This window comes from Pongo abelii, chromosome 1, assembly GCF_028885655.2.
Source record: "Pongo abelii isolate AG06213 chromosome 1, NHGRI_mPonAbe1-v2.0_pri, whole genome shotgun sequence".
In the NCBI taxonomy this organism is placed as follows: domain Eukaryota; kingdom Metazoa; phylum Chordata; class Mammalia; order Primates; family Hominidae; genus Pongo; species Pongo abelii.
In genome coordinates this window covers 147820030-147841062 of record NC_071985.2, presented here as the reverse complement: position 1 = coordinate 147841062, position 21033 = coordinate 147820030, and the positions used below count along the sequence as shown (strand labels likewise).

The 21033-nt window shown below is 41.2% G+C and overlaps 1 protein-coding gene across 2 annotated transcripts in view; it reads left to right on the top strand.

Annotated features, from left to right (window-relative positions):
* The window catches only part of DNAI3 (dynein axonemal intermediate chain 3), a 176522-nt gene that overhangs the window by 55440 nt on the left and 100049 nt on the right, over positions 1-21033 (top strand). The window contains exons 17-23 of one of the 2 annotated variants that reach the window (XM_024251594.3): positions 66-196; positions 4087-4150; positions 8759-8889; positions 11155-11359; positions 13351-13442; positions 14631-14753; positions 17465-17744. In XM_024251594.3, coding sequence (XP_024107362.2) covers positions 66-196; positions 4087-4150; positions 8759-8889; positions 11155-11359; positions 13351-13442; positions 14631-14753; positions 17465-17608 — 890 coding nt within the window. In that variant the 3' untranslated portion in view covers positions 17609-17744. Of the gene's footprint in view, positions 1-65; positions 197-4086; positions 4151-8758; positions 8890-11154; positions 11360-13350; positions 13443-14630; positions 14754-17464; positions 17745-21033 lie in introns of those variants that run through there. The other variant, XM_054532047.2, reaches the window with a different exon arrangement.

Genomic DNA, 21033 nt, shown 5'->3' with positions numbered 1-21033 from the left:
TGTCTATATTTTAAAAGATGTTTCCCTGTAAATATGTACTCCTTCTACCCACACTCCTCTGAAAGACAAAATGTTAGCACAGAGCAAAACAGAGAAGGCAGAAGAAATGAACCCATACCATAATCTGGAAAGTGGGATGGCCAATCTTCTCAAGCCAATAGATGACTTCTGCACAAAGTTCTTTGTGGGAACAGAGGTAAATTGGAATTATCTGCTTTTAAAATTAATACTTATTTATACTAAAATATATTATTACAATATCTATTGTACATTTTGCTATGTAAAGACATAAAAGTTATACCATTTTCATATTTTAGTATGCTTGTTTGCATTAAACATTTTTAACTCTGATACCTCATAGATTCACCTTTAAAATGTTCCTGAACATATGTGGAAAAATCTGTAAAATTGCATACTTTTTAACTAATAATATATTTTTCAATCTACAAATATTCATCAAATACCTTTATCATTTGGAAGAAACCATACTAAGTGTTAGAGATTTACTAAGAAACTATAGTGTTTTGTTGGGCTAACACAATCTAGTAGAAGAGACAGTAAAAAACTCACTCATTTCAAAAGATAAATAACAATTGGATATAATAATGATAATGGCTGCCATTTTCTAAGGACATACTATAATAATAACCAAAGTGAGTTCACATTTACTGGACATTTTCTATGTATCAGTGTCTGTGCCAAGTTATTTTCCAAATTATATCCCATTTAATCCTAGTAATCCTGTAAGGTTGATATTATTATTGCCATTTTATAAATGAAGAAATGAGGCTCAGAACTTTATCTATAGTCATACAGAGGCAGAGATGCTCTTTTCACTCATGACTCTCATTCCCTGAAATACAGAGTATTTTTCCCAGGCCAAGTCACCATGAGAAGATGCCATAGCTCTGTCTCACCAGAATGCAATCTTCATCCACACTTTGGTATGAAGAGGAAAGCAATCAATTCCACAAGCTCTGGAGAACATGGCTGTGTCTCAGGCACAGCACTGGGTGCTGGGATCAGAAGTGAATAGCATGGTCCCTCTCTCCTCAAGGCACTTTCTGCCTAGTCAAGGAGCAGACACATGATAAACACCAACACCAGTCCAGAGGCCATTCCGATAGGAAGAAGGAGGCTGGGGAAGGCGACCCACAGGCTGCTTGGATGTTGGAGGTTGAGAAGGAATCTCAAAGATCAGGTTGAGAGTAGAATTCCAAGCAAAAGTAACAGCCTGAACAATATTTTGGAGTTATGAAAGTCCAGGATTTGTCTGGAGATAGTGAAATAGTTTGGTGTAAGAGGGAAAGGTATGTCTAGAATGCCTGATTGGAATCCAATACTGAAGGGCCTTTCCTGCTGTGTTAGGTAATTTAAGTTTCATCTAATAAGCAATGCAACACTACCAAATAAATATGTGCTTTATAACTTGGGTTTCACAGCAAAGTTTAAAAAAATTTTTTAATTGTGGTAAAATATATGTAACATAAAATTAATCATCTTAGCCATTTTTAAATGTACAATTCAGTGGTATTAAGAAACTCCTTTCCCAAAGGAGTTCAATAATCTGTTGGAAAAGCACATTCATATTGTACAACCATCACCACCATCCATGTCCAGAACTTTTCCTCATCCCAAACTGGGCGTCTGTACACACTAAACAATAACTCCCTCTTCCTTTCTTTCCCTACCCACTTGTAACCACCATCTACTTTCTGTATCTACGAATGTGACTATTCTAGATACCTCATGTAAGTGGAATTATACAATATTTATCTTTTTGTGCACCAAAGTTTTTAAAGCAGGTGAATGACACCATCAGACCAGATTTAGAAAGATCAATGACTGCAAGATCTTAAAGCAGAAATTAAAGCATGACACCCCCTGCTCAAACTCTTCAGTGACAACTCAGTGCAACATGAATAAAATCCAGACTCTTTGCACCATGACCTATAAGATTTGTCCCCTGCCTATCTCTCTACCTTATCTGCACCAACCTCCCTCTCACTCTGGCAGCTGTTTTTTCCTTTTTTCTTTTTTCTTTTATTTTGAGATGGAATCTCATTCTGTCACCCAGGCTGGAGTGTAGTGGCACGATCTCGGCTCATTGCAACCTCCACCTCCCAGGTTCAAGCAATTCCCCTGCCTCAGCCTCCCGAGTAGCTGGAATTACAGGCGTGTGCCACCACGCCCAGCTAATTTTTTTGTATTTTTAGTAGAGACGGTGTTTCACCATGTTAGCCAGGCTGGTCTTGAACTCCTGACCTCAGGTGATCCGCTCTCCCTGGACTCCCAAAGTGCTGGGATTACAGGCGTGAGCCACCATGCCCGGCCTTTTTTTCTCATCCTCCTAATACAAACTCTTGCCTGCCTTTGGAGGCCTTGCCCTACTTGGAATTTCTTTACTCATCCCTCAACAGATGCTCACTGTACATTTAATATATGCCAGGCATTGCTGTTGGCCCTGTGGATATAGCACTGAACAAACAGACAAAATTCCCTGGCCTCATGGGGTTGGCATTCCATTGGAAGGTTCTACCAACTTGTGACACAGCTGACCCATCTACTTTGGATAGAGATGTTCAGGGAGGCCTTACTGGGATCTCGACTGGCTGGCGTGGGTTGAGGGAAGGGAGTGGAACCCTGGAAGGAGAGAAGACAGGCAGGTGGTGATTTCAGGTGGGCCAGCCCAGAAATGAAAAGGGCCTGAGCAGTGGGGCCAAGAATGTCAACACAGGGGTCAGAGAAGTGGAGTTGGGTAACAGAATTACAGAAGTGGCTAGAGAAGGATATAAAGGTTTCCAGCTAGGTAACTGATGATATGATGAGTCTTCAACACACATTTATTAGATTGGTTCCAACTAGGCCTCGTTGACTTGATTCAATTTCATTGTTTCATGTACTGGCTATGAGACCCAGGAGATATTAATAACTTTCTTACAGGACTTTGGTGAGGGCTAAGGGTCACATCCATAAAGCTCCTAAGAACGCTGGCAAGGACTGAGTGCTCAAGAAGTGGTATCCCTGAGGGTGATGTGCAACATGGCCATAGATTAGGAAAACATGTACCCATCTGTCTGCTTCCTTAGACTGTAAGGATCATGAGTGGAAGAGGGCTTGTCCTTGGATTTGGAATTTCCAACACCAAATACAGTCCTTGTTTGTTAAATGAATTAACACAGATGAATAAAAGCTCAGGTGGGTGAATGAGTGACCTTGTCCCCAGTGAGTTTATCCTTCCCTTTGCATAAATCAAATGTGCTCTCATCTCCCCTTCCTGGCTACAGATCCCAATCCATCCCCCGCTTTATACAAACTCCTGTGTTTTTCTCTTCTCATCCAGTGAAGAAACAATGGAATTAGGAGACCACATGGGGTGACCTAGAGCAAGTCATTTAACCTCTCTCAGTTTTCTCATCCATCCAATGACAGCGAGGGACTAATTATTTTCTGTAAACTTCTCCTACCTCTGTAATTCATCAGTTCTCTCTGTCTTTCCCCTTTGCATGACTGTTTCTTCCTCTTCTTACATCAGGTCCATTTGCCTTCCCCTCTCCTTAAAACGGCCATAAGACAGAACAAGAATATATATCGCTTGCTATTTTATTTAGATTGAACTTTATGTTTCCTGTTCTCAACCTGAAAAGTAGTAACTACTACTATGTATGCATTCATAGTCCCTCATTCTCGCTTATTCCACAAATATTTATTAACAATTGACTTTCTAATGGGCTGAAAAGTAATCACTGAATAAGATGGGCTGATCCCTCCCTTTATGGATCAACAACAAAAACTTTGGATGCCCAGCGGTTGGGACTATTGTCCCAGATGGAGTATCTGCAGAACTATCATGTTCTCCACATCATTATACGTGGATAAAAACACAACAAACTCATTGTTTCTTCAATATAAAATTGAGTACTTATTTTGAGGCTTTCCCTCTCCCCCACTGGATCAAATTACTTGATTAAATTGACTTGTTGTTTTGCATTTGTTTTGCTTAACAGTCAATCTTAGCACATGAGTGTGAGGTCTTTTGTCTCTTGAGTTGTCATTGTACTCATCAGGAACCTGTAATATTTTTAGGAAGGCGAAGTGATATACACAGATTGGAAAATGGAAAAAGACCCTGAAACTGGCCGACTTATGTGTAAGTTTTGTGATTGCCCTGTTATTAATAAGATGTTCCTTTTAATTTAAACTACCCAAAGGAATCTTATGCAGTACAGAGTCACCCTGGTCTTGCTAATGGGAGTCTTGCTAATGGGAGGGAGGGCTCCTAAGGTACTGACTAATAAGATGAAGGCCTTGAATAAGCAGCATGGTCATCACCTGGGAGCTTGCTGAAAATACACATAAAAATCTTAGATCCTACCCCAGGCCTACTGAATCAGAATCTGGATTTTAATAACATTTTCCAGGGTATTTGTTTTCACACCAAAATTTGAGGAGCACTGACCTATATGTTGCTTAAATGACTGAGAAACTTGAGTGATTTAATTTAAAAATAAAGTGCTGTTTCAATAATTCAATATGTTCATCTATGTGGAAAATCTGAGTCAATGTGAGATTATAAGCAAAATGTAAGATAATCTAGAAGACCCCAGCAGAGTACGGGAAAAGGGACTGCAGGACCCTCCTTTGGGGCTAGGACAGGTTGTGTCTTTATGTCTGCCGCTCCCAGGACCTGGGCCTCTGGAAAGCTGAGCAGAAGCATGTGGGTCACATCCAGGCAGGAGAAGGAACTGCAGTCAGGAATACAGGCACCCCAATAAGCAAAGCTCCCTATCTCTAGCAGGCTCAGAGCCTTGGGGTTCACTACAATTATAACTGCTCATTTTAAAGCTTTGAATTTTGTCATAGTGTGAAAATATATTTTAATGCATTTCACAGTTTGGGATAACCATAAGCAAACGAAGAGGTAGCTCCTGGGACTGCTAGGCCCACAAAGGCTGGCAAGAAGGCTTCAGAACACCATGAGGGAGCAGTGTGGTAGAGCAGCTGGATTCTTTGCAGAAGGCTTTGTCCCACGGCCTATAGGGGACAGCTATTGGAGCTCAGGTCTTCCCCTGTAACCTCCCGGCCTCACTCCTACTGCATGTGGTTCCAGAAATCAGAGTCTGTTGTAAGATCTGAGAAGACTATCAGCCGTGCCTCCAGGGTAGCCATTTAATCTTGCAGCCAAAATGCTCCCACTTTCTTTCCTGAATGGAACCTCAAATGTGTGTTGTTGACAACAGCGGGCCATTGAGAGAGGATTAGATGGATCCTAGGGAGGGACAAGTGCACACAGAACAGAGACTGATTTTCCACTTTCCGTTCATTCCCAATTTCATGATTTAAAGATGAACTCAAAATTAGATATTGGATATCATGAATTACATTCAACTTCTTTTATGCGTACTCATATATCTGTTTATTCAACACTTAATGAGTGTTCATTGTGCACGTACTGCAAGCTAGGCATTATAGAACACGACAGCAGTCTTACCATGCCCCTGGGACACAAGCTGAAGACCGGATGCCATGACTTGGTTGTGCACAGGGGACACTGATTCCTCCTGGTCTCAGAGATTTTCTTGGGGTGCCACTTCCTCCTAGAGCCAGCTTCCTAAAGTGCTTTGGAGGGGGCCCATGACAAACAGGGTTTTTGTTTGTTTGTTTTTTGTTTGTTTGTTTGTTTTGTTTTGTTTTTGAGACGGAGTCTTGCTCAGTCACCCAGGCTGGAGTGCAATGGTGCGATCTCGGCTCACTGCAAGCTCCGCCTCCTGGGTTCACGCCAGTCTTCTGCCTCAGCCTCCCTAGTAGCTGGGACTACAGGCGCCCACCACCACGCCTGGCTAATTTTTTTTTTTTTTTTTTTTGTATTTTTAGTAGAGATGGGGTTTCACCATGTTAGCCAGGATGGTCTCGATCTCCTGACCTCGTGATCCACCCACCACGGCCTCCCAAAGTGCTGGGATTACAGGTGTGAGCCACCATGCCTGGACGACAAAAAGGTTTTTAAGAAGAAACTTCTAAGAGACGATTACCTTAATTGAGATGTGTGTGATAAGGAAGCCCAAACAGACTTTCCAGATGATCTAAGTGACAAGCCAAGATAAATGCTGGCTGAATGATGGCAGTTGACATAATCATATCATATACTGTACTCACAAATTGGCACAAGTCATGTGCCAGGCTTCTGTGAATAACTCATGTAGTCCTCACAGCAGCCCTATGGGTAGCTGTTGTAGATGGCATTACCAGAATTTGAACACAGGTAGTTTGCTCTATATTGCCTCCAGCATTAGATAATGGCTCTGAAAAATGGCTTTTTCATTTTTTTATAATAACCTGGCCTGGAGGCTCTGGCAGTCCATTTAATAATTTAAGGACCACTCCATTCATTGCTGAATGACACTGTCTTTCAATGGACAAAAGAAAGAAAAAGTTTTTATGGGCTGAGAGCATCTAACATTATGTTAAAGTGCAAACCTTACGATTGTCAACATCACTATCATTGGTAATCATTTCAGTTCTTAGAGGGCCCTGCTCCCCAGAGTGAGGTGGTGTCTAAGGAAGCCTCGCTAACGCGGAGGGCAAACCCAGGCTCTGAGAAACAGGAGCAGCAGCAAGAAGAAAGCTGCTGGTTTCCAGGGGTCTTGAGCCTTACCAGGAATCTTCTAGATCACTTCAAGATGGCCTCAGAAGTAGGTCTTCTGTGCTCTCTTCAAGCAAGGGGTTTGGTATGAGGAAAATTAGCCTTTTTTTTTAATCCAGAAAAGCTACATTTAAGTTTGTATTTATTTTAACTTAAAAAATGTTTTAAATGTGGTAAAATACACATAAGCATAAAACTTACCATCTCAACCAATTTCAAAAATGTAGTTCAGTGGTGTTAAGTACATTCATGTTGCTGTGCACTCAATCTCCAGAATTCTTTTCTACTTGCAAAATGGAAACTCCATACCTATTAAATACTAACTCCTCATTTGTCCCTAGTCCCCCGGCCCTCGGCAAACACCATTCTACTTTCTGTTTCTATGAATTCGACTACCCTAGAATCATGCAGTATTTGTCTTCTTGTGACTGGCTTATTTCATTTAGCATAATGTCCTCAAGCTTTATCCATGTTGTAGAATGGATCAGAATTTCCTTCCCTTCCAAGGCTGAATGCTATTCCATCGTATGTATACACCACATTTGGTTTATCCATTCATCCCTCAAGGGACACTTGGATTCCTTCCACATTTTGGCTTTTGCGAATAATGCTACTGTGAACTTGAATGGAGAAATACCTGTTTGAAACCCTACTTTATAAGCTTCTTACAAGATTTCGTGCATCTTTTTCTGCTTAATGTGCCACGAGTGTTCTGGGGGAAAAACCCCATCTCTCACATAGCAATTAACATGGTAAAATTCAGAAAACATTAGTATAAAGTGGCTGGACGTTGCGGTGTGGCCTTGACAGCCATATGTTTTTGTGGTCATGCCTGGGGCATAGGGTTGTGGGCAACAAGAAATTAGGAGGATTCAGTTCTGCAGCCAACTCTCAGGGAGAGGAAACCCAAGCAGAATCCTCCTGTTATCTGAGTAAAGAGACCAGAGAAGCAGGAAGACCCTGGGACCTGGGGCAGAGGCTAAAGTGAACTCTTGATCTTAACAATAGAACCTGTAAGGCTTCCCACTGGCAACAAATGGAAGGACTGTGGCTCTTGTCAGAAACCTGGCTATCATTCTCAGCATTTCATCTCTGTCTTCCTATTCAAGCTGTCTCCAAGTCTTGTCAATTCTAGCTCACAAATATTTCTTGATTATCCCTTCCTCTCCCTTGCATCTTAGACCACGCCACCATCCTCTCTCACCAGAATTGCCACTGCAGCCTCCTCTGCTTTTACCTTCCTCTAATCCATTCTCCCCACAACAGCCAGAGACTCTTTCAGAAACGTCAATCAAATTGTCTCACTTGGAGACCTAAAGGACTCATTACAACACACAACGCTTAGAGTGTAATCTGAACTCCTTTCTTACAAGGCCCAGCATGGCCTAGACCCTCCTAATCCCCGTTTGTTTCATGTCTCACTCTAAAATGACCAGATTGCTGTCGGAGGTGCCTTCCTCAAGTGTGTAAAAGCACTAAACACTTCTCTCCTTAGGACTTTGGTGTGTGTTGTTTCCACTGTCTGGAATGTTCCTTCACACCAAAATCTTCCCATGTTGAGCTGCTGTTCAGGCCTACATGGTGCATCTCCACAGAAGCCTTTTCTGACCCTTCAGTCTAAATTACAAATCTCCTTGTTATTCTTACTTGTAATATTTTTTTCTTCACAACACTTTTCACAATTTTTACATTGTATACTTTGGGATGTGTTTATTGAAATTCTATCTTTCCCACTGGACTGTAAGCTCCTTGGGGGCAAAATCATGTTTATTTACTAACCATTGTCTACCCAGCCAGCTACAGTACCTGCTATTACATATAGGCAATCTATAAACATTTATTGACTAATTGAGTGAATTAATGAATGAGTAAATGAATAACACAAAGTATTCATTTGAGCTTGAAAAGTGGCCTGATGGGATGTTCCCTGGACATTCCATAATAACAGAAGGAGCCAGCCCTTGACAGATCTATTCATCCTAGCTGGCCTCTGGTTCTCCACTCCCGGACCCCATTCATGGGGCCCTGTCTGTCCATTGGAGGTCTGTCCATTCCTCACTGCAGGAATGCAAACAGTGTTATTAAAGATGAGATGGCCTTCTTTCACTCCAACAGCAAAGAAGCCAGTGAGCCACCACACCGTTCATGATGGAACTGTCCACACTATTCAGAGATCACCTTTCTACAACGACATTATTCTCACGGTTGGGGGTTGGAACGTGGCCATATGGAAAGAAGGTGTTATGGTAAGTTGCCTGCAAAATGGAGGCGTGAGTGTGTGATCTTTTGTTATTGAGAAAGACAAGAGGAACGGTTATGTTCTGACATAATAGTGCCTTTGGGACACTTTTTAGCGAAATTAGAACAGATGGCAGGAACACCAGCTTGTCAGCAGAACCACTGTAATCCTTTTGAAAACACAGTCATTTGTTTTTCCTTCCTGAGGGGAGAAAACAGTTTACAAGTTCCTTGTTCTCTGAAACTTAACAGTCTTGGAATATCTACTGTGGGCAGTTGACTTCACTGGCATTTTTGGGGGGTGGGGGCCAGGGTCTCACTGTGTGGCCCAGGCTGGAATGCAGTGGCATGATCTCTGCTCACTGCAGCCTCGACTTCGCAGGCTCAGGTGATTCTCCCATCTCAGCCTCCTGAGTAGCTGGGACAACAGGTGCACGCCACCAAGCCCAGCTTTTTTGTGTGTGTTTTTTGTAGAAATGGGGATTTCACCATGTTGCCCAGGCTGGTCTCAAACTTCTGGGCTCAAGTGATTCACCTGCCTTGGCCTCCCAAAGTGCTGGGATTACAGGTGTGACACCACACCTGAACTTGACTTGCATTTTTTCCTCCCTTGAAAATACAAGATGGGATGCCTAATTCTGATTGAAGTGCAAGGAGAAACACTAGGTTTGTCATCTTTCCCTCTGCACCAAGAATATGTTGGCAGGTGCAGAAAGTGGGAGTGAGTAAGCTGAGGGTATGTCAGCAGGCAGACCCTCACCTGTCCAGGGACATACAGTGGTTAAAGGGAAGCAGCAAGAGTGTGGTCAGGATTAGGAGAGGGGCTGGATCTAGGCAGATAGGAGCTAAACTGCCAAAAACTAGAATGATTGATAAAATCCGGTGAAGCAAGGGTGTGGGGGAATCAGTACTTTTGGTGGGATTGTAAGTTGACATCTCTTTGGTGAGCAATTTGAGATTATCAAAGCCTGAAACTATATATGTATGTGTATATGCATATAATATATATGTATATATGCGTATGTGTATACCAACTTTGAAATATATGTGTGTATGTATATAGGCATATAATGTGGAAATATATACACACACATATATATATTTCAAAGTTGGTATACATATATATGTATATAAATGTATATATATTTAACTTAACAGTTCCACTTCTGAAACTCTAACATATACAAATACTCAAAAACTGTATATTTATCATTGAAAATAATTTAGAAACTACTTAAATGGTCATCAACAAAGAATTCTGCTTTATGCCAATGTACTTCTGTATGTTTGTTTTTTTTTTTTTTTTTTTTTTACAATTAGCAAGTTTTGTAGTTAAAGAAAAAGAAAAAGGAAATTCAGGCATGATTGTCCAAAGACTATGCCAGGGTCAGGAATTTGGTTATAGAAACTCAAGGTGCTGGGAGAAGTAGACAAGGAAAACAAGTTTGAAATGTCACCTCCACAGAGTCCATGAATCTGCGACATTCTTTCTTCACAGGAAAATCTCTTACGCATGTATTGGAGGGTGGGAGACAGCTCCATGATTTAGTTTAGTCCCTGCCGACATAAGTAGGCGAAGAAGCACCCCTCGTCAGTAGATGAAGCCTGAAGTGGGTAGAAAGCACATTCTATTCTTACTTCTGAAAACCTCCCAAAGAAGGCAGACTACCCCATGGTAGAGAAAAGAGAAGATGATTGCATGATGCTTTGATGGTCTAAAATCTCTTCCTAGTGTATTTATAGGTGATCAACTGCTTCCATCTGAAGTCACTTTATACGAGAATTTGCCAATTCTGATGTTGATTTTCAACATGCAGTACACAGCTGGAACTGGCAGACTTTTCATTTGTTTTACTCTCTACTGTTTACTGAGCTGTTTCCATGGGAAGCAGATATCTGACAGCAAAATAAAGGCATAAGCGGAATGTCCTTATAATCTTTACTTGTCTAATGTCCACCAATTTCCACAGAAATAGTCGTAAGGTTAGAAGCAGTAGTGGGTTTAGAAGTCGGATTATTAGAAACTTCAACAACTTAATTGGAATGTTTAATATTTTCTGAAAAGCAACTAAAAATGGCTTATGAAAACAAGAAAGAAAAGCTGGTGTTATATAAAAACCCTACAACAAAGAGAAGTAAGACTTCCTGTGGGCATCATTTTGTTGTTATATGATCATAGCTAGCTTGAGTTGTACTTAACTAACATCATGGTGAATTTCCCTCAGATAATAACAAAATCTTCTTTATTTGTCTTTTTAAAAATTTGTTTAAAGACTGGACCCCTCCTTCAGTCATGCTGTGCACCAAAAAGGTACACCTCAGGCCACTGGTCCCTGACTCGGCCCGGAGTTTTCTATATCGGGCGAGAAGATGGATACATTGATATCTGGGACCTTCTGGAGAAAACCCATGAACCGGCCCAGTCTCAAAACATTTGCATAACTATGATCACCTACATCAAACCCTGGATCTTTTCTTGTATGTTAATTCTAACTAAATAAGCTAAGTCATTTTGGGTAACTCGGGAACATCTTGACATTCATCTGAAAAGCCTCCAATGTTTATTTCTTAGTTTTTTGTTTTTCTTCCTGCTCATCCCTTCTTATCCCTTCCCTTCCCTTCTCTTCCTTTCCTTTTCATTCTTCTCTCTTCCCTTTCCTTCCCATCTTTCCTCTTCCTTTTCCTTCTCTCTTGCTCTCAAACCTTGGACACAACCTGAGCTCTTCTCACTGTTGCCTCATCAAGAATGATTTCTGAGACACGTGTCAGGCAGAGGCTGGTTTTGAACCGCATGATAGGAAACATCCTTCTCTTCTCCGGGTCAGACAGGGTGACCTGGATCTTTGTTATCTTTTGCTGATTTTTTTTTCCCAGATAGAATAAATTTTGTTTCTTCAATTTTCATTACAAATCATATTTTTAAATATTATATCACTTTTATGGTTCTCCCCTGGCTAATATCAAGCAATTCTCTTCATAAGATAAAATGATTATCTGGGGTTATATATGTATTTAAGCTTAACCTTTGAACCAACTATGAGGAAAAAGCACTATATAACAAAGCAAGCATAAATTCAATGATGTGTCCATAGAAACGTGATGTATGTCCTTTGTCTCCATTTTTTTTCTGTTTCGCCCAAGTAGTAATTTCTATGTAAATCCAGTATGTTTGCCTCTTTTTATTTTATTTTTTTGCAATGACGTCTTGCTCTGTTGCCCAGGCTGAAGTGCAGTGGTGTGATCAATCCTCTTGCTTCAGCCTCCCAAAGTTCTGGGATTATAGGGGTGAACCACTATAACCCACCTGCCTTTTTAAAAAGAAGTTTCCCTTTGTTTCCAAAGGTGTACAGCATGAAATTCTCTTTCTATCCATTTCTCAGAGACATTCGATTTGGAAACTCAGTCTTCAGCATCTTGAGTGTGATAGTCAGACTACTGCTTAGCCATATGTGCCACCCAAGTATCTTTTCCCACTTTGGTGTAAAACATTGCTTTGTATGCCTACAGGGATTATGAATCCAGGATTTTGCAATTTGAAGCAGACCTACTAAAAAGGAAAAGAACACACACACAGTGAGATAGAAAATTAAAATTCTCAGGCCAAGCATGGGGGTTCACACCTCTAATCCCAGCACTTTGGGAGGCTGAGTGAGGTGGGAAGATCACTTGAGTCCAGGAGTTCAAGGCCAACCTGAGCAACATGGCCAAGACCCTGTCTCTACAAAAAATACAAAACAAAAATTAGCCGGGCATGGTGCTATGTGCTTGTAGTCCCAGCTACTCAGGAAGCTGAGGTGGGATGATTGATTAAGCCTGGGAGGTTGAGGCTGCAGTGAGCCATGATCATACCACTGCATTCTAGCCTGGGCCATAGGGGGAGACCCTGTCTCAAAAAAAAAAAAAAAAAAAGAAGAAGAAAAAGAAGTAGAAGTAAAAGATTAAAAATCTCAAATACTTTGCATATTATACCCATTTTAAATGTTCAAAGGAAGCTACTTGTTTTTACAATAAGACTTGTGATTCTGGCTACATCTTTGAAATTCTTCTGGATGATGGTACCCTTTAGCCCTTTCTGTGTTCAGTGAAAATGAACTTCATGACTTTTCTTTGAAAATCTTTCCATGTGTTCTCCTTGCTTTCTTCTCAAGTATGCCCAGTGGGCCCAGCCACAGAGAGAGTCAACTTCAGCCAGGAGCCACATTCCTTATACAGTCACCAGAAATACAAGTTTTGAGGCAGCAGGGGGACCAACAAAGGCTCAGTCTTAGCTTTCATTTCATCAGCTGGAAAAAATGACTTGTACATGTTTACATGGTCCAGCCATGAACATCTAATGAAAATGCCAAGATCACTGGAACCACAGCAGGTCCTTTGGGGGAACACAAAACAAACACATATTTCATGTTTAACTGCTTAAGATGGTTTTCTGTTTGCTGATTTCTTCCTCCCATTTATTTTAAATCTTTCAGCTAAACAGCAATTTATAGCCATAGCAGATTATTATGGAACACTGCATATATTAGAAATTCCTTGGACATTAAGTCGCCCTTCCACCAATGAGGTTAGTAACTAACTTATGACTGAGAATTAATGTGACCAGATATTGCTGAGATATGTCTTTACAAAAATGTTAGAAATGACAGCATTTTTGCTCTGTAAGGGAACAAAAGACTCATACAGTAAATAAGAGGATGTATTTCTGTTGTATGAGTTAAATAGTTTGAAGCTTTAAAAAAAAAGCCCCAAACATGACATGGGAGGGAAACCAAGACAATGAAGTCCAGATTCTGAGAGAATAATGACTTGGGGATTCATAATCAGAAAATGTCATTTTTCCCATTGTAACTAAAGTGTGGGGTGCTGATTTCAGTGATACCCTTCCCTGAGGGCCCAGTTGACATGTTCATGCATCTCTCCATCACCCACCCCCACTGGCTCCCAACCCAACTTGGAGTATAGCAGGCAGCACAGCTGAACTGGTGGTATTCTGCACCCCCTACACTGTACCCACCACCCAAGTGTTTCAAACAATGTTAATAATGAGGCTTTAAAAAGATCAATGAATAGAAATATATAAATGTATATACAATGAACATTAAACATACAGATTGCAGTCTGCTGCAAGTCCAAACATCGGCCTAGTTACTGGCAGGCAAAAGGCTGTCTCTCCCCTGGTTGCCTTCCCCAAGGTCTCTGCTGACTTTCCTGCTTCTATTCTATGCCTACACTCGAAGGCCTCCAGGGACCAGGAGTTCAGCTCTGCTTCCAGTCCCTCTAGGATCTACAGTGATACCCTCATCTGGGTTTTCTAATTAGATTGATGATATGAAACGTCCCTCAGATTTAGAAGGAAGAAGGAAGAAATGGGGAAAAAGAAACCCCTGCATATTTCTACTACAAAATTGCACATTTTTGCAGCTCTCTCCTTCCAATCCCACTTTGGAAACCTCCAAGTCACAGAGCCCTAAATGTTGGCACAATAGCCCCTGAATTGTAACAGCTCCTCTGGTAGTGGGCCTGTGAGTACAATTTCCAAATTATATTCACCTAAAAGATTTAAAGTATTGCAAAATAGATAATCTATATAATGACTAGGCAGATGATCATTAGATAATGATCAAGTAGATTAGGGAGGTAGATTACGTAGGTCGTCTACCTAATTACAAGCAGCAGAAATTCTAACAGAGCCTTGTAAAGGTCATGGGGGCTTCCTGCCTGTCACCCTCTCATGGACTTCTGTTTCTAACAGATGGCAAGTGTCAACCACTACTTTGAAAGAGAAGTCAAGCATCTGGAATACGTAGAACAGCGCAAAAAAATTCGTGAGCAAGAAAAGAAAGAAATGGAACTAGAAATGGCAAAGAAAAAAGTTGTAAGTTAAATTTCAGAAATGAAAGATGTTTTCCTCGAGCACCAGTGGAAATATATTTGTTTGGCTTAATCCACAGTTTCCATAGAAAAGTTATACTTTTTCACATTCTTCTCTTGTTCTCATGAGAGTCAAGAGGGCATTCCTTTGATTTCCTAGCTCACTGCCAGTTAGACACCTAGTGAGATTCTGTCCAATTTAAGTTTCTGAAATTTTCTATAATTTCAAAGTCCTTTAGTACATATACATTAATTCAAAATTTGAAAGCTTTCATTATAGAATTTTAATATCTGGTGAATAATGCATTAAAGAAGGTGGTACAAAAAGAGTTGAATATGGAATCAAGACACGTGGGCTCAAATCCCAACTCTGCCACTGACTAGCTGTGAGATTTGGAGCAAGGCTGTCACCTTTGTTGAGCTTCAGCTCTCTTATCTTGAAAATGGGAATACTAATAACTAGGATTACTGTAAGGCTGTCAGTTAAAGAAAGTGACAAATAGACTTTCAGTAAATAGAGCTATTATAATTATAATGATAGATGATAGATTAGATAGATGATAGATAGATAGATAGATAGATAGATAGATAGATAGATAGATAGATAGATATGAGGGGGTAGAGAGAAAGAGGTGAATTTTACTGTATATGATATGCTGAAGCTATGAAACTTGAAATAGAGGAGAATTTGGTACAGGGCACATCCATCTTAAACTGCCAAGAAAGAACCTAAGCTCTAAAGCACCCCATGCTCCTCTTTCTCAGCTTCTCCCTGTTTGATACGAATTCTGTGACTCTGCTGGTCTTCCTTTGCCCACTGGAATTTTGGGCTTTTAAATACTCTGTGAATTAAGCTTTTCTCTCTTTCTCACTTGAGATCACCTGTCTCAATTTCTGTTTCCCTCTTGCTGCCTCTCTCCTTTGCTCTTTTGTTACCAGCATTTCATCATTGATCCCAACTGTAGGTTCTGTATAGCCAAATACATACATCCTCAAACACAATTACTCACATGAGGCCCTCAGTCTCAAAAGCATTAGCATGTGGCACCGGGCGCAGTGGCTCACACCTGTAATCCCAGCATTTTGGGCGGGCAGATCATGAGGTCAGGAGTTCGAGACCAGCTTGACCCACATGGAGAAACCCTGTCTCTACTAAAAATACAAAATAAGCTGGGCGTGGTGGCACATACCTGTAATCCCAGCTACTCGGGAGGCTGAGGCAGGAGAATCGCTTGAAGCTGGGAGGTGGAGGTTGCGGTGAGCCGAGATTGTGCCATTGCACTCCATCCTGGGCAACAAGAGCGAAACTCCATCTCAAAAAAAAAGCATTAGCATGTGGAAATATTGTAATGTGCTGCATTAGCAAATAAATTAACATTATCACTTATTGATAGATACTAATTAGTGCAATAAAAGCAAAGGATCTCATTTCAAAAACATGTTTGGTGTCAAAGTGTAAAAGAATGCCAATTAATTAACCTTTCATTGCATTCCACTGCTACAAACAAATTGATCTTAGTTTTGTTCTTTTGCACTCTTAACAAATGTTGGTTTGTTGAGATTCTATTGTGGGAGATAATCTGCCACCCTTCCCCTTCCCCAGCAATTATCCACGATTATTATGAGTGTTTAAATACCATAGCAACAGCTCCTAATTATCTACATCAGTGGGAGCGAGTAGAATTGTGGATAATCCAAAAATAATTTGCATGTGAAATACTTTTTAAACACCTGAATATTATAATAATAATATCTTAAATTGTATTATACTTTTCAATTTCCAAAACGTTCCCAACTTCCTGTAACTTCATTTCCATTTGATATGGTTCCCTCTTTTAAGTAAAGCCACCACTTCTCAAATTTTCTTTGGAACTCTTAATAGATTGTGGGTATGTGAATGAATTTGAAAGGGTTCCTCTGTTACATTTAGAACATAAAAAAAGTCACTAAGGAAAAACAACTAATGTTAGTCAGAAATGTCTCCTTCTAAGCAACGGCTGGTGAAGGGGGAAATGGCAACAGTAACAACCTCAGAAGATTGCAATGGAGCTTAAATGAGTTAAAATATTTACAGCACTTAGCCAATAACTGGCACATAGAAAGTGTTCGCATGTTCGTCTAGCAAGGCTGGCCTGTATGAGTGCTCACCAGGTGCCAGGATGAGGCTGAACAGTTCAACACAGATTTCAGGAAAATCATGTACCTGTCTCTTTGCAAACATAAAATCTGGAAACAGCTCACTCCTCAATGGATAATAATAATCACTGCTCTAGTCGCATATGAAATGGGAATTTTCCTAACCAGAATTTCAGCTGGAGACTCAGCCTGGGAGAGTAGTCATTGCCGTGTGATCCACAAGCTATGCCATCCATATGGGACTCAGAAGACGGGGATTTCGAAAGAATTCTGCAACCTCTAGGCTATTAGTCACCCTCCAGTCTACATAAGGGAAACAAGAGTTATAGGGAAGAAGGCTGGAAAAAGGGACTTTTTTTTAAGAGACAGTGGTTGGGGACCATGTTTCCCCCCACTCCCTCCTTTCCCAGCACATCTGACTGCCTCCCGCCCACCTGCCCTCCTGCCTTCCTCCCCTCCATCCAACCCTTTCCAGAAAACAGCAGCCAGGTCAGCTATTCACAAACAGCCCCTTCTCATCCTTTGGTATTTTTAGATATCAGTGTTTTATAGGGATGTCTTGTTTTTCTTCCCCCCCAGAAAATATATCAGAAGTCAAAAGAACAAATGCAGGCTGAATTAAAAATGGACTACGAGAGTTATCTGGAACTGGAAAAGACTGTTCTTATCAACCTTGGCCTAATCAAAGTCACAGAGAAGGGGTCATACATGGATGTGATGTAAAAAAGCTTCCTGAAGGGGTGTTTTGGGGACTTCTTCCCTCTATTTTTATGTCAGGTGAACTGGGAAGCTGAACATATATATATATAGGCTTATTTATAGACTTTTATTTCCCTGCTATTAAAACTTTTGAATTTTAGCAGTGAGATCTATTTCAGTTTTTGTACCACATATGTACCAAATTTTGTACTGAATATGAAAGTGTTCTTTTTTAATGAATATTTTCAATAACAAAATTTTTATTTTCCTATAATAATAGAGAACTTTGGATGTCCCCTCCATCCCAATCCTTGCCGTCCACACAGAGGCCCTCATCCCAGGCAGAAGGGGAAATCAAACTGCTCCTACTTATCAGCTTGCTTTTGGCCACCTTTCCAAAAAAAGTGCTTCCCCTGGGCCACTGCACAAACTGTAGGGCCGTGTGCTAAACAAAATATTAGCAAATCAAATCCAGAAATATATATATATATATATATTTTAAAGAGGTTAACACATGAAGACCAAGTTGGGTTTATTCAAGGAAAATAAGGTTAATTTAAGAGTAGAAAATAAATCAGTGATTAATCAAAAGAGAGAAATTATGATGCCAAGTCGATGCAGAAAAACATTTTATAAAAGTTGACATCAATTCATGATAATAACAATACATTCTTAGCATCTACAGAAAGAATTCCTGTAATGTGATGAAGGGCGTGTAAAACAATGCTACACCAAACATCGTACTTCATGGTGACAAGCAGAAAGCTTTCCTCTGAGATGTGGAACAAGACACAGCGCACACCATCAGGTGCCTAACATCGTGTACTGCAGTTGCCTTTTTGTTCCCATGCTGGTTAAGCCTAGCATAGGCACCGAAAAGCAACAACAGTATGTGAAACTGAGACACAAAAGAGCTTGGAGGCAGATTGTGAAGGCTCCTGTTTACCAAGCTAAGGAGCTGGATTAGAATTTATGGGGAATGAATAGAAGGACTAAACAGGAAGTTGACCCGATCAGCTTTATTTTTAGGAAACAAGGAATGAACTAGAGCAGGGGAGAGTCTCATGGCAAGAAATCCTATTAGGAGGCAGGAGGAATTGTTCAGGGCAAAGGATTAGGATGCCCTGTACTAAAGCTTAATGTGAAGATAGAAATCAAAGGCTGGTTGGATGGGGAAGGGAAGACAAAGGATAATACCAAGGTTTATAAGTTAGATTGCTAGAGGAAAGAAAACTTTGTCGGACAGGTTTTAGCTCTTAACCACCTGTGTGTCCTTGAACAGATGACCCAGCTCTGTGAAACAGATTCCCCTTCCATCAAGTCAGGTTGAGAGAACTTACCTTGCAGCATTTATGTAAGGGGCAAATGAGCACCTGCAGATAAGGGGCCTGTACCTGGCACATATTATTGTCATCATGATTGAAATATCCCAGGGCTCATCCTTACACTTGAACTTCTTTTATTCCTTCTTTTTTCGCACTCACTTTCTAGGTGCATGCATCCACTCTCAAGGCTTTAAATACTACCTCTGTCCCTGACCTGGCCTTCTCTCTAAAATCAAGAGATGTGTATCTATGTGACCTTTTGTATCTCCACTTGGATGTTTAATAGGCATCTCAAACTTAAACATGTCCAAAATTGAGTGCTTGATGTTTCCCTTCAAAAGCCATTCCTCCAGCAGTCCTCCCAGCCATGATGCTGCTTGGGGCAAAAGCCTTAAGGTCATCCTTCATCTCCTTTCTTTCACAATCCACATCCAATCTGTCGGCAAGTCCTGTTGACTCCACGTTCAGTATGCATGCGAAACCTGATCACTTCTCTTCTCCCTCACTGCTAGCACCATGGTCCAAGCTGCATCATCACCAGCTTGGATTTTGCAGCAGCCCCCTGTTCTCTCTGCTTCTATGTTGTCATTTTCAGTCTCTTTCAGCCACAGCCAGATGGTAGTTTTAAATGGATGCTGTCAGATGCTGTCATCCTTCTGCCCAGAATCCTTCCTCAACCTCATAGTATGATCACTCAGAGTATGATCCCAATGCCTGTCTGTGCCCTGCAAGCCCTTGTGCAGGCAGGCCTTCCACTGCCACCTGGTCCCATCCCTCCTTCCTCTCCCCTCCATCACACCCATCCCAGTCATGCTGGCCTCCTGTTCACCAAACATGCCAGGCATCTTCCTCTCCCTGGGCATCTGTGCTTGCCGTTCAGTACTTTCTCCAGAGATTTTTCTAATTTTATTTTCACGAGTTCACTCTAAAAAATGGTTTGTTTGTTTTCAGAGACAGGACCTCACTCAGTTGCACAGGCTAGAGTGCAGTGGTGCAATCATAGATCACTGCAGCCTCAAGCTGTTGGGCTTAAGCAATCCTCTTGCCTCAGGCTCCTGAGTAGCTAGGACTACAGACACATGCCACCACACCTGACTTTAAAAAAATATATTGAGTGCCTTCTATGTGCCAGGGTCTACCATTTTAAACACAATGGTCAGGGAAGGTGACACTTGAACAAGGCCTGAAAGGCGTGAGGGGTTTCACCTGTAGTCTTCTAGAAGTGTGTTCCATAACCCAGTCTCCCTCCCTTCAATGAAAAGAAGCTGGGACTACAGAGAACAGGTGTGTCATGACTGAGTGTCATAAACCATGACCGGAGGCTGAGCACATTGTTGTCTCAAATAAAAGCAGGGTGTTGTTAGCATAAAGGACTGGAGTAATGGATATTGACTAAGTGTCTGCCTCAGGGTTAGCAAATATAAAGCTTAGTATAGTGGCTAGCATATGGCAAGCAGTAAATATGTTTTGCCTGATTTACAAATACAAAATGGTTGTAACATTCTTGCTATAGAAACTAAACATGGGGCTCCTTATGGTTATTATAGCAGTTATTATTAGTTCAGTGTGATTCTTTTTTGTCTTTTTTTTTGAGATGGAGTCTCACTCTGTTGCCCAGGCTGGAGTGCAGTGGCTCGTTGTCGGCTCACTGCAACCTCCACCTCCCAGGTTCAAGTGATTCCCCTGCCCAGCCTCCTGAGTAGCTGGTATTACAGGCATGTGCCACTATTCCCAGCTAATTTTTGTATTTTTAGCAGAGACAGGGTTTCACATGTTGGCCAGGCAGATCTTGAACTCCTGACCTCAAGTGATCCACCTGCCTTGGCTTCCCAAAGTGCTGGGATTACAGGTGTGAGCTACTGCACCCAGACCTGGTGTGGTATTTTCATTGTGTGTTTATAACCTCAATTTTCCTGAGTCTCATCACCTGTGGCTACCAAGAGGTCACATAAGCAGCCATAGCCCAGGTTTCATGGGACCTTGCCCCACTTGCTTCTCAGGTATGCTAGCCTTCTGCAGAGTGCCCCCAAGTGTGTCCAGTGGCCACTGGGATGAAGATGGAGTCACATATGTTCAAGCCCACAACCACCAGGTACTCAGGGATCCCTTCTCTCAAAATGCTAG